The sequence below is a fragment of the Octopus bimaculoides genome, chromosome 2 (assembly GCF_046866305.1).
Source record: "Octopus bimaculoides isolate indiv1 chromosome 2, ASM4686630v1, whole genome shotgun sequence".
Classification (NCBI taxonomy): Eukaryota; Metazoa; Mollusca; class Cephalopoda; order Octopoda; family Octopodidae; genus Octopus; species Octopus bimaculoides.
The window spans coordinates 65,215,641-65,232,654 of record NC_142929.1 but is presented as its reverse complement, the minus strand read 5'-3'; the positions used below and the strand labels follow the sequence as shown (position 1 = coordinate 65,232,654).

General features: G+C 37.0%; 1 protein-coding gene across 6 annotated transcripts in view; it reads right to left on the bottom strand.

Moving 5' to 3' along the window:
• Window positions 1–17,014, bottom strand: part of LOC106869901 (amine oxidase [flavin-containing] A) — a 59,176-nt gene that overhangs the window by 3,430 nt on the left and 38,732 nt on the right. For all 6 annotated transcript variants that reach the window (XM_014915833.3, XM_052977616.2, XM_052977627.2 and 3 more), the window contains 4 exons: window positions 12,166–12,264; window positions 7,847–7,952; window positions 2,713–2,813; window positions 475–627 (listed from right to left, as the gene is read on the bottom strand). In XM_014915833.3, coding sequence (XP_014771319.1) covers window positions 475–627; window positions 2,713–2,813; window positions 7,847–7,952; window positions 12,166–12,264 — 459 coding nt within the window. The remainder of the gene's footprint in view (window positions 1–474; window positions 628–2,712; window positions 2,814–7,846; window positions 7,953–12,165; window positions 12,265–17,014) is intronic.

Here is a 17,014-nt window from a genome sequence, read left to right as displayed (position 1 = left end):
CTGAAAGGAAGTGTACTTAAGAGAGGGGGAGGTAGATTTATGCCAGGTGTTGAAGACTAAAGAATGAATGATAGAAGGATAAGCACAGGTGTCATTAAAGGAGATACATAGCTACTCTGCATTATGAGAGGGTGAGTAAGAGTAGCTGGAAAGGAGAGTGCCAGAGCATATTCTCAGGGTACAAGGTGAGTATGGAATAGAATATAGACTGGATCAGGAGGGTAGGAAAATGTGGGTAATCTCATAAGAGTGTGAGAAGAGAGTGACAGATAGCTAAAGATGGGGCTAGAGGTGGAGGTAGTGAGAGAAGAAAAGGGATGGAGGTATGGCTGATGGCGTGCCTATATTTTTCTACACACACACACATACAGATAGCCGATGATACTGTACTGTGTAAGTAATACATTACAAATAAACATTTGCAAATATTCAAGCAGACAACTGCTAACATTAAAAATTATATTGTGTCCTTACTTCAACTTGACGCCATTGAACCATCTGGTCTCCACCAACAAAGGCCAGAAGAGCAGGAATTGGCGGTGATAAACTGGAACAATCATACACAATACACACGGGGCCCACACTTGTAACTATTTCACCGGAGAATTTCTTTTTTCTCCAAAATGCCTGCAAGGAGAATAAACAATGGAAATAATTATATCAGATTTCTTCAGTGAATTGAACAAATAATGGTTGGATGTGTATGAGAGTATATGTGTAATGTGCGTGTGTATGTGTTTGTAATGTAGATGTGTATGAATGTGTGTGTGTGTGAGAGAGAGACAGAAAGACAGAAGAAGTGGGTAGAGTAAGAGCTCTGTCAAGTAAAGAAAGTCAGCAATGAAAGCTAGAAGTACATGCACAGTACATAGAATAAAACACACAGTAGGCGCAGGAGTGGCTGTGTGGTAAGTAGCTTGCTTACCAACCACATGGTTCCAGGTTCAGTCCCACTGCATGGCACCTTGGGCAAGTGTCTTCTGCTATAGCCTCGGGCCGACCAAAGCCTTGTGAGTGGATTTGGTAGACAGAAACTGAAAGAAGCCTGTCGTATATATGTATATATATATATATGTGTGTTTGTCCTCTCAACATCGCTTGACAACCGATGCTGGTGTGTTTACGTCCCTGTAACTTAGCGGTTCGGCAAAAGAGACTGATAGAATCAGTACTAGGCTTACAAAGAATAAGTCCTGGGGTCAATTTGCTCGACTAAAGGCGGTGCTCCAGCATGGCCACAGTCAAATGACTGAAACAAGTAAAAGAGTAAAGTAAAAAAGTCATAAAGGGAAAAGAATGCTTAAGTATATCTGGAGTAGTGTTGGAAAATTTTGAAAAGCATAGAATTTTTGAAGGATGTAGTATCCTGACTGCTAATAACTGATATGGGTGGTTTATTCCCTGCTTTGAAAATTCTGATCATTTCAAAAATGGTTCCAAAAATCAAAGGTGCTGCACTGTTTTTTGAATGTATAAGCACGTAGTAATAATAATTGTAATGATAATTTCTAACATAAGTACAAAATCATGAAGTTTTGAAGAGTGGTTAGTTGATTTGTTTTCCTGGCTCAAGAAGGATAAAAGTTGGGATTTGAACACTACAAGATTTGAACTCAGGATATAAAAAGCCAGAACAAATACCACATGGTCGTTTGTCTAACAATTTTTCCAACCCACTGCCCTTACTGGTCATGAAATAGTAATTAAAGTTATTGCTGTAAGTTTTAGTTCTTCTGGTGTCATGATATTAGAATTAGAAACTCTTACAAGTGGAGATACTATTTGAACAGTAATTAGCTTATTAGTCAATCAAAGTAATTCACCCACTGATGGGTAATGTCAATATACTAAAACCGATCAGTGTACATTTATGAGTGAAAAAAAGTCTTGATTGTCAGTTTATCAAAATATTTAGTGAACTCAAGATTTAAAATTTGCTAAAATATTTAGCACAACACACCTTTGATGCAAGTCTGATGAAATGCCTGTCTAATGTCTAAAACTGCAAACATTACATGAATTTTCATTTAGAATTTTTGCATAAACTGGTGTTGCAAATAGAGATGATACGGAAACAATTGTAACTTATAATTAATGATGTGTTAAATATTTTTTTTGTTTTCTTCTTCTTTTCATTGTAATCATCATCATCATCATCATCATCATCGTTTAACGTCCGCTTTTCATGCTAGCATGGGTTGGACGATTTGACAGAGGACTGGCGAACCAGATGGCTGCACCAGGCTCCAATCTGATCTGGCAGAGTTTCTACAGCTGGATGCCCTTCCTAACTCCAACCACTCTGAGAGTATAGTGAGTGCTTTTACGTGCCACCGGCAGGCGGTACTGGCAACAGCCACGCTCAAATGGTGTTTTTACGTGCCACCTGCACAGGAGCCAGTCCAGTGGCACCGGCAATGACCTCGCTCGAATGTTTTTTCACGTGCCAGTAAGGCGACGCTGGTAACGATCATGCTCAAATGGTGCTATTCACGTGTCACCGGCACGGAATCCAGACAGCTGCTCTGGCAATGATCATGCTCGGACGTATTCATATATGCATGCATGCATGCATGCATGCATGTATGTATGTATGTATGTATGTATGTATGTATGTATGTATGTATGTATGTTTGTTGATGCTCATCACACATAAATACATAAATTAATTTATTGCAGACAAGCGTGATGTTATTCGATAGAAATACCAACCTCCTTATATGTGAATATCACCTTAGTTAAATTACCAGGTTGCATATATTTAATAAGTTCTCGTTTTTCTGAAGGCAAATTAGGTATAAAATTGATATAGCCTGCAAGGTGAAAAAAAAGAAAAGAAAAGTAATTAATGAATTAAAAATGTTTTCTCTTTTCCTTTAAGGATATTTTATTTACATTTTTTTCTTCAAATCTTTCTAGGAAAACAATGATTTAGAAACTTCAAGAGACTTGAAAAAATTCATTTTTAACTGTGGAACTCCAAATAGAAAAGCTATAAATGATAGCATATTCTTTCTATCTTCCTCTTTTTCCTTTTTTTTTCTTCTTTAATTCATGCTTGTATTTTCTTTGGTTTTGAATTTGTATTTTAATGTTGCTTTATATTATATATGTATCATATATATACATGTTATATATGTAATTATTAAATTATCTAAATTATATCAGATTATTATTTTCAGTAAAGACTAACTCAATAACCAAAAAGTTTTTTAATTCAATATTTACATGCTATTATTTGTTACCTTATCTACAAATAATAAAAACAAATTTCTTAATCCTTTAGTATTCAGATTACTCTGTCAAGTGTAATGCTTATTTATTCACATTGTTTTGAATTAATCATGCATTATCTCATAACTTTCAGAATTCGATGATGTCATTGTAGGATAGGAGTGAGAGGCTGGATCTTGATGGTTTGAACATAAAACAGGAGGAGTATTTGGGCCAGATATGACTGGTTTAAATACTAAAGGGTTAATGACTTCTGTGTTGTCAATATAGTTTAGATCACTATTTTCCAACCTATCTTTTGTTGAATTATAGACTCCATACACTGTTTTCATGACAAATCCTCCCACCATGATTATGTCATACAATTATTGTTAATCATAGTAGCTTTAATGAAAGTGTGTGGCCTAGTGGTTAGAATGTTGGATTCATGATCTTTAGATTATAGGTTCAATTCTCACACTGAGAAACAGGTTGGGTCCTTGAGCAAGACATTTCATTTCACATTGCTTCAGTACACTCCAGCAAAAATAAGTATATATTTCCCTGATTGAGAACCACTGCTATAAAGCATTTCCCTCTTTCCTCAATATTTCACTAATTAACTGTGAAAAAGGGAGGGCAGTTTGTTGTAGAAATATCAGTTCCAAGAAAACTAATTTAGCATGACAAAATGGAGAATACTATGATGTTGTCCCGAAAAGAAGTTGATCCTGTGATGGATTGGTATCCTGTTCAGAGTGAGAGAAGTTACACTCTCAACCTAAAACATCTTGAAAACCTGGATAATCTTCAACCTCACATGTAGGCTTGAGACAGACTTTGGTTTTGAGTATTTTAAATTCATTTTCTCGTATTTGGTGCCTCTCTCAATGAACACATACATTCCTTTCCACTGAGTGCTTAGATATAACACACAAATCTTTGATGTTGAGAAAAATAGATCTATAGAATACTAATTCATGGATTCTCAGGTGAATTTTTTTATTAGGTCTGCTCTTAGTTGTAAGTCTAGATAAACTTCCTTCTTTATATTTTGCTCCAGCATATATAGTTGTAATAGTAGGATAGTAGTAATATTAGTAGTAGTAATAGTCTTTCAAAGTTAGTGTGTTTACCTATGTGAGTTGCTTTCATGAGAGCTTAAACAGAAGCAAAATCCTTCTTGGAGTAATATAGTTTCAGTAGTTTTAGTCAATCATCATCATCATCATTTCGTGTCCACTTTCCAAGCTGGCATGGGTTAGATAGGTCATTGCAGTCCAAGTCAGTTCTTACTTGGATTTACTGTCTACCTAGATGGGTTGGAGGATGATATTTCACTCGTATGTTTCAGTTTTGGTATAGTTTCTATGGCTGGATGCTCTTCTTAACATCAAGGTTTGTTGATTAATTAAATGATTGATGTCTGAGTTTATGTATGGAGGTAAAATGTAGGAAATGAAATTGCATTATAGTGAAATAGAGAACAGTTACAAATGATTTGATCATAGAAGATATACAAGACGAAGGAAGAAAGAATGTTAATGGGTAAGGTACATAACTCTGCTTGCCCCAGTTTAGTTACTATAAAGCGGTGGTTCTCAACCATTTTTTGTCTATGGATCCCTTTGATTCCTAATTTACTCTACTGGACCTCCATAGCCATTCAATGTGTATATATATATATATATATATAAAATCCTACTGTATTTTTATAATAAAATATTTAGAACTGTATAAAAAAAAAAGCTTAAAATATTTTGTGTATTGTAGAAGTATAAGCAATTTATTGCACATAAATTTTAACTACAAAATCATTTATGGACCACCAAGGGCCATATGGACCCTGATTGAGAACCACTGCCATAAAGCGTTCCCCTCTTTCCTCAGAGGGCAGTTTGTTGTAGAAATAACAGTTCCAAGAAAAATAATTTAGTATGACAAAATGGAGAATACTATGATATACCAAAAAGAAGTGTCAACAAGTGTTACAGCACTGAATAAGTTATTAAGAGACGCAAAAAACAAAAAAAAACAAAAAAAAAAAACCGTTTGCCTGTATGTTTAATATTTATATATCAGGATTTAATGATGGCCCTTAAGGCTTATTTAGTTACATCTAAGTTCCTAGTTTTTCCCCTACATTACAACAATAATAATAAGGATGTAGTACCAGGCAGTGGCTCTCATAGCCTCTGATCTTAATTGATTGGAAGTGTTATCATGTACATTGTTTTGTCTTGGTATAAAAGATGGGCTACAGCAAATATTCTGCTTAATACCACAGATTTGCTTGTCAGTTGTTTGACCTTAACCAGTTGAGCATGTCCCTTGGTGGCTGACGATATGTGCATCTCTGATCATGAGCAGAAGTAGTGGGGGAACATCAGACCCATGTGTTGGGAGGAATTCTTTGGGGTTTGAATAATTCACCTTTGGAAACATGGGTGTTTTGCTCAACATCCTTAAACAAACCTTATTCAGGGACCTTTTGAGCAGGATTGGCTACTCAACCTGAAGAAAATTCTAACTGGGCCCCACTTGCGACGTCATGCGCTGTTTATCTTGATATGAGATCACCATGTTGCGCACATATGGTAGTGATGCATGTGCTTGGTGTACCCTTATCAGACGGGTAGTCATGATGGGTATAATGGACTTCGTATATTTTACCCCAGTGTCACTTTGATGGCATGCACTGCTCTCTCACTCAATAATAATGATGATGATGATGATGATGATTTCAATTTTTGGCAAAAGGCCAGTAATTTCGGTTGAGGGGATAAATCGATTATATCCATCCCAGTGTTCACCTAGTACTTATTCTATAGACCCTGTAAGGATGAAAGGCAAAGTTGGCCCCAGCAGCATTTGAACTCAGAACGTAAAGTCAGAAGAAATGCCACTAAGCATTTTTCCCTACATGATAACGATTCTGCCAGATCACCACCTTTTATTATAATAATAATAATAATAATTATAATCCTTTCTACTAAAGGCACAAGGCCTGAAATTTTGTGGAAGGCGACTAGTCAGTTACATCAACCCTAGTGCTTGACTGGTACTTAATTTATCGACCCTAGAAGGATGAAAGGCAAAGTCAACCTTGGTGGAATTTGAACTCAGAATGTAAAGATGGCTGAAATGCTGCTAAGCATTTTACCCAGTGTGTTAACAATTCTGCCAACTCACCACCTTACTACTACTAATAATAATAATTCTTTCTAATTTTGGCAGAAGAAAAGCAATTTTGAGGGGAGGAGGAAGTCATTACATCTTACACAAAGTATTTTGTTCAGCATGGTAATGATTCTGCTAGTTAACCACCTTAATAATAATAATGATTTCAAATTTTGGCACAAGGCCATCAATTTTGGGGAAGGTGGAAAGCCAGTTAGATTGACCCCAGTGCTCCACTGGTATTTATTTTATTGACTCCAGATTCATCAACTTCAATGCTCAACTGGTACTTATTTTATTGACCCCAAAAGTATGAAAGTCAAAGCCAACCTTGGCAGCATTTGAACTCAGAACATAAAGCTAGAAGAAATACCACCAAGCATTTTGTCTGGCATGGTAATGAACCTATCAGCTTACCACCTTAAATAATAATAATAATAGTTTCAAATTTTGGAACAAGGCCTGCAATTTTAGGGGAAGGGGTAAGTCGATTACATTGACTCCACTGCTCAACTGGTACTTGTTTTATTTATATTGAAAGGATGAAAGGTAAAAATGACCAAGGCAGCATTTGAAATGCTGCTAAGCACTTTGTTTGGCACAGTAATGAATTTACCAGCTCACCATCTTAAATAATAATGAGTTTATTGTATATAGTGCTTGGGTATATTACAACTCTCCAGAAAAGTTTAAAAGCAGGGACAGACAGTTGGCAGGTAAGTCAAGTAAAGAAAGACAACAATGAAAGCTAGAAGCACATGTACAGTACATAAAATAAAAAAACAAATCTAAGCAAAAATGAACATTAAAAGTGCCATAAAGAATAAAAGTACATAAGTATGTCAGGAGTCATGTTGATAGAACATTACTGTATTCCATTTGTTTAGAATGTTTTCGTTAACAATGTGGCATTTCAATTGTCATTAAATTGATATGGAATCTGTCTTGAGTCTATCCTGACTAAATCTGTTGTAGCTCTTCCAGCTATCTTCCTTGTTAGGCTAATAGGGTATGGGCTATGGTAGAAGACACTTGCCTTCAGTGTCATGCAGCAAGACTAAAACCATGTTTGGAAAGCAAACTTATTAACCATACAGCCATACCTGTGCCTAGATATTTCTATATATTACTTCCCTATATATTTAGCCTGTTTCAAGTGTACTGGCTCATGAGGCTGGAACTTATCTGGATTTCAAAGATGTTTAGATTGTGAGTACAAGATTCCACCTAGAACAGAATGTTAATCTGTTGCAGGAGTAACTTCCAGGTGCCACTGATACTCATTGATAGCCGAGTATTATGTACCATTTCCACCATTATTTATCCTCACAGTCCTGATTTGATCTCTACAGTCTTAGTTGGTTGGTTATGAGATTATCTCTTATGATCTGAACCAAGAGAAAGAAAACAAATAAAACATGAAGAAGTATGAATAAAAATAAAAATAACTCACCCAGCATATGAGGAGGAATTGCTAATATACAGTATTTGCATCTATAAACTACTTCTTTATTGTCATTGTCCTTCTTTTCAGCATAGACGATAACTTGATCATTATTCTGGAAAAGACAGATGTTAGGGTGATCAAAAGGAAATACTTCCTTTTTTGTCTTCATCGTTATCACCAACCTCATTTATTATCATTATTTAATCTCTGTTTTCCATACTGGCCCAGGCTGGATGGTTTAACAAGATCTGACAAGCTGGTGGTGTGTGATGTACTCCAATGTTTGCTCTGACATGATTCCTACAGCTGGTTGCCCTTCATTTGCAGAGTAAAGTGATCAGCATTAGGAAAGATATCTAGAATGCTGAATACCTTTTTCAAGGTACCAGTACTAGCAAAGTCAACTGAGCAGGGCTACAAAAATCTATAAAAAATACAAGTTCAGATGCAGGATTTCTGTTGAACATAAACTTTCTTAGGTTTTATTTCAAAACCAGAGCTAAACAACTAAAAGACATTTTAACATCATTTGAACATAGATTGTTTGAACATAGATCCTAACTAAAATCTTATACAAGATCAAAATGAACCTTCTCTAATTCATGTTTTCTTTCACTACTATTTCCAGAGAAAATATTCTCAACCTTTCTAACTAACACTCAGAACTGTAGTGTTTTGGAATTGTCTTCATATCCATGCTTTTTCTCTTCTCTCTTCTTTAAATATAAATGATCTGTTTGTTTTCAAATGGCTGTTTGTTTTCAAATGACTTTTCATAACCAGGAGTGTCCATCAATGAGTAACATAAAGGTAAGTACAGTGGGGCATAACTTTTCTTCAGGCAAAATCCCTGACAATAATCAATCTTACTGGTCTCATGCATGTATATGTGTGCGTGAGTAAAAGCCATGGGGCTAGCTTCTTCCTCCAGATGAAACTATTAAAAAATCCTCACCTTTCTCCAAATTCTGTGTTTTGTTGGCTAATAACCAATGAAATACTCACCAATTCTGCCACTGCTTACTACAATGAACTAATCCATTCTGTGGTAACCACTTATAGCTGCATAGACAATGGCAACTCGTAGTTAGGTATCTTATCTCTGGATACAACACACCAATGATAACAGAGTATAGACTGTTGAGATCTTGACTGACTGTTTGATACCTTCTAAATCAGCTATTCACAACTTCTGGCCACTATTGAATCAAACTGATCATTGACTGTAGAAACCTTACTAAGTCACTTTAGAAGAGAGTAAAGAAGATGAAAGGAATTGTTCCTTCTCTTAATGCAAGTGGTGTAGAGTGAAGGTTTAGTGGTTAGAGCATTGGACTCACAATCATGAGGTAGTGAGTTCGATTCTTGGACTGGGCTGTGTGTTGTGTTCTTGGGCAAGATGCTTTATTTCCCATTGCTCCAGTTCATTCAACTGTAGAAATGAGTTGCGATGTCACTGGGACCAAGCTGTATTGGCCCTTTCCTTTCCCTTGGATAACATCAGTGGCATGGAGGGGTGTGGGGTGGCTTGTATGCATGGGCGACGGCTAGTCTTCCATAAACAACCTTGCCTGGACTTGTACTTCGGAGAGTAACCTAGGTGCAATCCCATGGTTATTCATGATTGAAAGGGGTCTTTACTTGGAGTCATAGTGTGAAAGCATGTGGCTTAGTGGTTAGGGTAATTTGCTCATAATTGTAAGGTTGTGATCTCAATTCCCGGTGGTGCATTGTGTCCTTGAGCAAGACACTTTATTTCCTGTTACTCCAGTCCACTTAGTTGGCAAAAATGAGTTGTATCTGTATTTCAAAGGGCCAGCCTTGTCACACTCTGAGTCACACTGAATCTCCCCGAGAACTACATCAAGGGTATGTGTGTTCAGCTACTTGCATGTTAATTTCACAAGCAGGCTGTTCCGTTGGTCAGATCAACTGGATCCCTTGTCATCATCAGTGATGGAATGCCAGTGACAGAGTTGCAGTAAACTACTGCTAGCCTGAGCCATTCCACTTCAGTTATATACCATATTTATATTTTCTGGGAGTTTCTAGATGAGGACAGAGACGAACAAAAGATGATTTGTCTCGGATGCACTACATATATATATATATATATATATATATATATATATATATATATATATATATATATATATATATATATATATAAATTGCATATTCAAGGCTCTGATGAAGCTGTAAGGCATTACTCAAGTACTCAACTGTTTGTCTACCGCATCTTATAGTAGAAACAGCTGTAAGCTAATGAAGTTCATAAGATAATTGTTTATTCCTTTGTCATCTCATTTTCTTTATATGTATGTATCTTGAGAGAGAGAGAGAGAGAGAGAGAGAGAGAGTGTGTATTTGGTGACAATCCAACAATCTGATTTTTTCTTTTAATTTTTTTTTTGTTTAGTAGTTTGACCTAGAAGAAGACATGTTCATGGCCTCTGAGACCAGTGAGGCTGGTGCAATTAACATTTCTTTAAAATGGTTGCAGTCAATGGCTGTAGGGAAGAAATTGTGGAAAGTGAATCTAATAAACATTTTGTTTAACTTATTAGAATTTATAAGGGGAAAAATACATTTCGTTTATACTTTATGAGTAGATATTTTATGTTGTGGCTGAAGGAAGCCAAGCAAGTATTTAAGAGCAATGACAATTCTAACAGATATTTTTTTAAGCATATGTTTGAGTTTGTTACAATCATGTAGGAAAGACAGTGACTACAGGATGATATATGTGCTGTCGAAGAAAGTCATTGATACATCTTGGTGTTTATGAATGATTGTGTTTATGGCTGGTTGTATTTATGGTTATTTTTGGTTATGACTGGTTGTTTTTATGGCTCGTCATTATGGTTGGTTGTGTTTATGGCTAGTTGTGTTTATGAATAGTTGTGTTCATGTCTTTTTTTTTGGATGATTGGAAAGTTATTGATATGTCTTGGTATCTAAGGACAGTGTACATGTAAGGTTACAGACATAATTCTGTATGGGTTGCCATATAGAATTATATGTAATGCAAAAGTAATTTTCCTTGAGCCTCATACCAACTAAGGGATCTTTATGATTTGATGGGCAACACTTGTTTTCTTAACGAAACACTTTCAAACTTGGGACACTGGTAGAATGTGTCATACAAAACAACTTTTTCTCTTAGCCTTCTTAACAAAAAATTGTACATCGCAAGTTATTTCATGTTAAAGTTGTCGTATTTCTGTAATTTCAACCAATCACTGACGTCCATTCAGCTGAATACAGTCAGTGCTCTTTTTATAAACAATAAATTTTGGCCGGTCATAAAAATGCTATTCCCTGTGACATATTTCATCTGGTTTAGGGTTAGTTTTAGGGTGACGGTTAGGGTTATGATTATTTTTGCCATAACCTCACTCATAACCCTAACCCTAACCCTAAAACCCTATAACTCATAACCATAACCCTAACCCTAACCCGAACCCTAACCCTAACTCTAAAACCCGAACCCTGACCCTAAACTAGAGTTTGATTTGAAGAAGATTTGGCTGCTATTTCTAGGAAATGAAGCACTTGGTGGAGGTGCATTAATAATTCTGCCAGCTCCAATAACAAGTGCAGGCAATATTCAAGTATTTTGATGGCTTTTTCCCCTTTGTTTACGAACAGTCTAGTTAATCGGAAATGTCAGAACTAACGGAGATTAATACCATATACACCGTCACAGCACTAACTGTATTCAACTGAATAGACGTCAGTGATTAGTTGAAATTATCGAAATAAGACAATTCTTAACGTGAAATAACTTTGAATACAAAAATTTTTATCTGTTCTATACCACAAAATATACAAGTATTCGAAGTTTGAAAGTGTTTCGGTACCAAAAACACTACATAAAAAAATGTTGCCCGTCAAATCATAAAGATCCCAACTAAGTACTAGCTCTTTATTTTCAAGAGCCAGTACTTGGATCCAACATCAAGAGAATGGGAGATAACTCTCTTTATGCAGAGGAGATTGAAATATCACGTGTAACAGTCCCAGATGATATATGGTACCTATTCCATCAGACAAAGATTTGAACTTATGACATATGTACAGAGAGTTCAATATTTTATCCACTGGGTTATTTCAAAGTTCTACATAGCTACATGCACTAGAAGAGACAGAAGCCATGAACTGTGAACCTTAACATTAAAATGAAATTATAACTGATAAACAGCAACAACAGATAACAATAGGTTACAAACAATAGCAATAACACTGATGATATCGATAAATTGATGATATTGAAATAGTAATTATAACAGTAAGACACAGTAGTGAAGATGAAGGTAACAAACCTGTTCAATTTTGGTTACAGCACATTTCAATTCAAGCACATTGTTGTTGTTGTTCTTGAAATTTTCCACAAGTTTATTAATCAATGCTCCAGTTCCACCCTAAAGTAAAAAAGAAAGACTGTCAGCATTATAATTCCCAAAGTACAGACAAAACTTCCCTGTATAAATGCTAGTTAAAGAAGCTGGTTTTGCAAGCACATAGTTTTGGTTATAGTCCTGCTGAGTGACATCTTGGACAGGTGTCTTCTAAAGTTTTGATCTGACCAGTACCTTGTGAGTAAATTGGTACATGGAAACTGTGTGGAAGCTTGTTATATGTGTGTATACCTATCTTTCTCTCTCTTTGTATATTTATATATATATATATATATATATATATACACAGGGTATGTGGAAAGCTACTAGGCATTAGAAATTGCTAATAGAATTTTTAGTATCACTGAAGTCATGACGAAAACATTCTTTAAACAGACAACACTAATGGGGATTTCTTTTCTTATTTTCCAGATGGCTGGTCGCTTGACTGTTCAGGAGCGAGCTAAGATAGCAGCATGCTATGAAGTGTGGAATTCCATTGTTTTGGTTGAGAGATGGTGGCATACATGGAAAGGTAAGCATCTGGAGACAATAAAAAGTTGTCATGCAAAACTGATGACCATGGGCTCCGTGAATGATGCAAGAAGATGTGGCTATCCAACCACATCTTGATCAGCGGAGGACATGGCAACAGTGCAGGAAATGTTTAATTGCAGCCCATAAAAGTCAACACCTCAAGCAGCTCATGAAAATGGAACTAACAAGACACACAATACATATGGTGTTGCATAAAAAATAAAATTTTAGTCTGTGGAAATTCCATTACATGCAGGAGCTAAAACCTGAAGACAGTGACTGCAGAAGCCAAAATTCCAAGAAGTTCAGACCCCACTTCATGTAATTTTTACCTGTGGGGTTACACAAAAGAGGAAGTGTACAAGACAAAACCTCATACACTGGAGGGCTTGGAGACGCGAATTCAGGAGGTTCTCAAAAATATACCAGATGATGCCCTTCAGAAGGTTCTTCATTCCATATCTGGCTGTTTGAGGAAACTTGTTGATGCCAATGGTGCATACATTGAAATATGAAGATTTAGTTTCATTTTTCCCATGTAATAAAGAACATATATTATTTCTTTCAATAGATTTGTAAAAGGAATATGGATTTTATTACCAATTTTTAATGCCTACTTACTTTTTACCCACCCTATATACAGGGGTTGGACAACATAATGGAAACACCTAGCATCATAGCATCACAATTTTAAAATATCTATAAAACTGTCAAAAGCTTGTTCATTTTTATGTTTTTTGATTTATTATTAGTGTTGCTTAATATATTTTTGCTAAAATTGATGTTTCTCTTCAGATATCATCAGAAAAAAGTAATTAAAATTAATTAAATTGACAGATCTATCAGACTTTCAAAGAGGTCAAATTGTTGGTGCTCGTATGGCAGGTGCTAGCATAATGAAAACAGACAAAATGTTAGGTGTATCAAGAAATACTGTCTTGAAAGTAATGACAGCCTTTGAGAAAGAGGGAAAAACCTCCTTGTCAAAACAAAACTCCAGAAGAAAACCAAAACTTTCAGATAGGGACCATCAGACTCTTACATGAATTGTTAGAAAGGATCACAAAAGTACAGCTCCCAAAATTACTGTAGAGCTTAATGATCACCTCAAGAACCCAGTTTCCACAAAAAACTGTATGCCAGGAGCTGCACAAAGCTGGATTTCATGGGAGGGCTGCAGTCAGAAAACCACTATTTTCAAAAACAAACGTTGCAAAGCGTTTAGAGTGGAGTAAAAACCCACAGAATTGGTGCCTAGAACAGTGGAAGAATGTTATTTTCTCAGACAAGTCATCCATTACATTATTTCTGACCACTGGCTGAGTATGCGTGTGGAGACAGCCAAAAGAAGCATTTGATCCAGACTGCCTTCTTCCAACTGTTAAATATGGAGAAGGATCTGTAATGATCTGGGGGGCTATATCTTGGAAATCCACTGGCCCAATGGTTTCCCTTTATGGCAGAATTAATAGTCAAGACTATTTAAGCATTTTATCTGATCAAATTCATCCTATGGTCGCAGAACTGTTTCTGGAGGAAAACGCAATCTCTCAGGATGATAATGTACCAATTTGCACAGCTAAAGTTGTTACTAAATGGCATGAGAAACATTCTAGTGAAGTTGAACATCTTATCTGGCCACCACAGTCCCCAGATCTCAATATTATTGAACATGTATGGTGCATTTTAGAAAAATAAGGAGTTGATATCCTTGACCATCATCACTACAAGAACTGGAGACTGTTTTAGCTGAAGAATGGAAAAAATTCCTTTGAAAACAATTCAAACTTTGTACAAGTTCATAGCGCATAGAATTCAAACTGTAATTACTGCCAAAGGTAGTCTTAACCCCATATTAAAATAAATTTGTTTGAAATTTTAAGGTGTTTCCATTATTTTCTCCAACCCCCATACATGTTGTGTATGTTGTTCGTCCGTCGGAACGACAAGGACCATCTGATCATCCAAGAGGGGGGGTGGGGAGATGAGTGATAAGCCCAATCTGCGCTTGGAAAGATCTGCTGCAGTAGGGACAGGGAATGGTAGCAGGTGCCAGGGGCTTCAAAGCATTGTTCTTTCTGTTCTGCCTGTGCTTCTCTGCAGCAGCTTTCCTGTCACTTTCATATTGGTGGGCACCGTCGTGAACAGCGGCCCGCCACTTAGTCCTATCTAAACCTGTCTGCTCCCATGATGACGGGTCAATGTTGAAGGCCTTCAGTGATACTTTTAGACTGTCTTTAAACCGTTTTCTCTGGCTGCCATGGGAGCACTTGCCGTGCTGAAGCTCACCAAATAGAAGCTTCTTAGGTATTCTGTAGTCTGGCTTGCCGGCTACATGACCAGCCCAGTGAAGCTGTGTTTTCATCAGGATGGTAGGGATGCTTAGGAGCCCGGCACGAGTGAGGACTTCTGTGACTGGTATCCTTTCCTGCCAGCTTATGCCAAGTAGTTTCCTCAGCCTGGTGGTGTGGAAGTGATTTAGTTTTTTGGCGTGGTGTTGGTAGACGGTCCACGACTCACATCCATAGAGTTGGGTGGTGAGTATGAGAGCTTTGTAGACCTTGATCTTTGTCATGGAGGTGATGCCTCTTCTGTCCCATACATTCTTGTGGAGTTTGCTGAAGGCAGCACTTGCTTTGGCGGGTCTGGTGTTGATCTCATCGTCAATGACTACATTGCGAGAAAGCGTACTGCCAAGGTAGGTGAATTTGTCAACTGCATTGAGTCTTTGCCCGTTGATGGAAATGTTGGGTCCTACATATGGTTTTCCTGGAGCGGGTTGGTGCATCACCTCGGTCTTCTTGGTACTGACTGTGAGACGAAAGTTGTCACAGGCTTCCGAGAATATGTCTGCACTGCATTGCATGTCTGTGCTAGAGGTAGCGTTTAGGTCACAGCCATCAGCAAACAGAAAGTCATTGATAGTGTCTGTTGTAACTTTGGATTTTGCTTGTAGCCTCCTGAGGTTGAAAACTGATCCATCAAATCTGTACCTGATTCTAATGCCCACATCAGCGTCTCCGAAGGCGTCTGTCAGCATTGCAGAGAACATGAGGCTGAACAGGGTAGGAGCCAAAACACACCCCTGTTTCACCCCATTTGTGACTTCAAAAGGGTCAGAGGTCTCCCCACTATCTTGTACTCTAGCCAACATTCCATCATGAAATTGGCGTGTGATGGTGATGAATTTTCTAGGACACCCATACCTTGCCATGATTCTCCAGAGGCCTTCTCTGCTTACAGTGTCAAAGGCTTTGGTCAGATCAACATAAGTGGAGTATAGATCCACATTTTGTTCTTGGCACTTTTCTTGGAGCTGCCTGGCAGCAAACACCATATCAATAGTACTGCAATCCTTGCGGAATCCACATTGGCTCTCTGGTAAGAGGTCTTTTTCCAGATGAACTATGAGCCTGTTTAGCAGTACTCTGGCCAGTACCTTGCCCGCAATGCATAACAGGGATATCCCCCGATGGTTATTGCAGGCCTGACGGTTTCCTTTGCGCTTGTAATGATGTAAAACACCTACATTGCTAGAAATAAGAGCTAAATGGTCTAATGCTGCAGTCAAAGCACATAATTGTATACATACATGCTGACAGGAATTGCTACTTTTCGGGTAATTACGATCCCTGTCAGCATGTATGTATACAATTATGTGCTTTGACTGCAGTATCAGGGCGTTTAGTATATATATATATATATATATATATATATATATACACATATATATATATTTATTTATTCTTATTTATTTATGCGCCCTTTTAAAAGCTAGCCAGGCCCATTGGCCCGGTTTCTATGGCGTATGTGTTCCCCCCAGCTGGATGGGACGCCAGTCTATCGCAGCGTTACTCAAAAAAGAGGAAGAAAGAGTGATAGAAAGTTGGGGCGAAAGAGTACAACAGGGGTCACCCCCCCCCCTGCCGGAGCCTTGTGGGGCTTTAGGTGTTTTCACTCAATAAACACACACAACGCCCGGTCTGGGAATCGAAACCGCGATCCTCTGACCGCAAGTCCGCTGCCCTAACCACTGGGCCATTGCACCTCCATATATATATATATATATATATATATATATATATATATATATATATATATATATATATATATATATATATATATATATATATATATATATATATATATATATATATATATATATATATATATATATATATATATATATATATATATATAAGCATACATACATAATACATACATATATATATATATA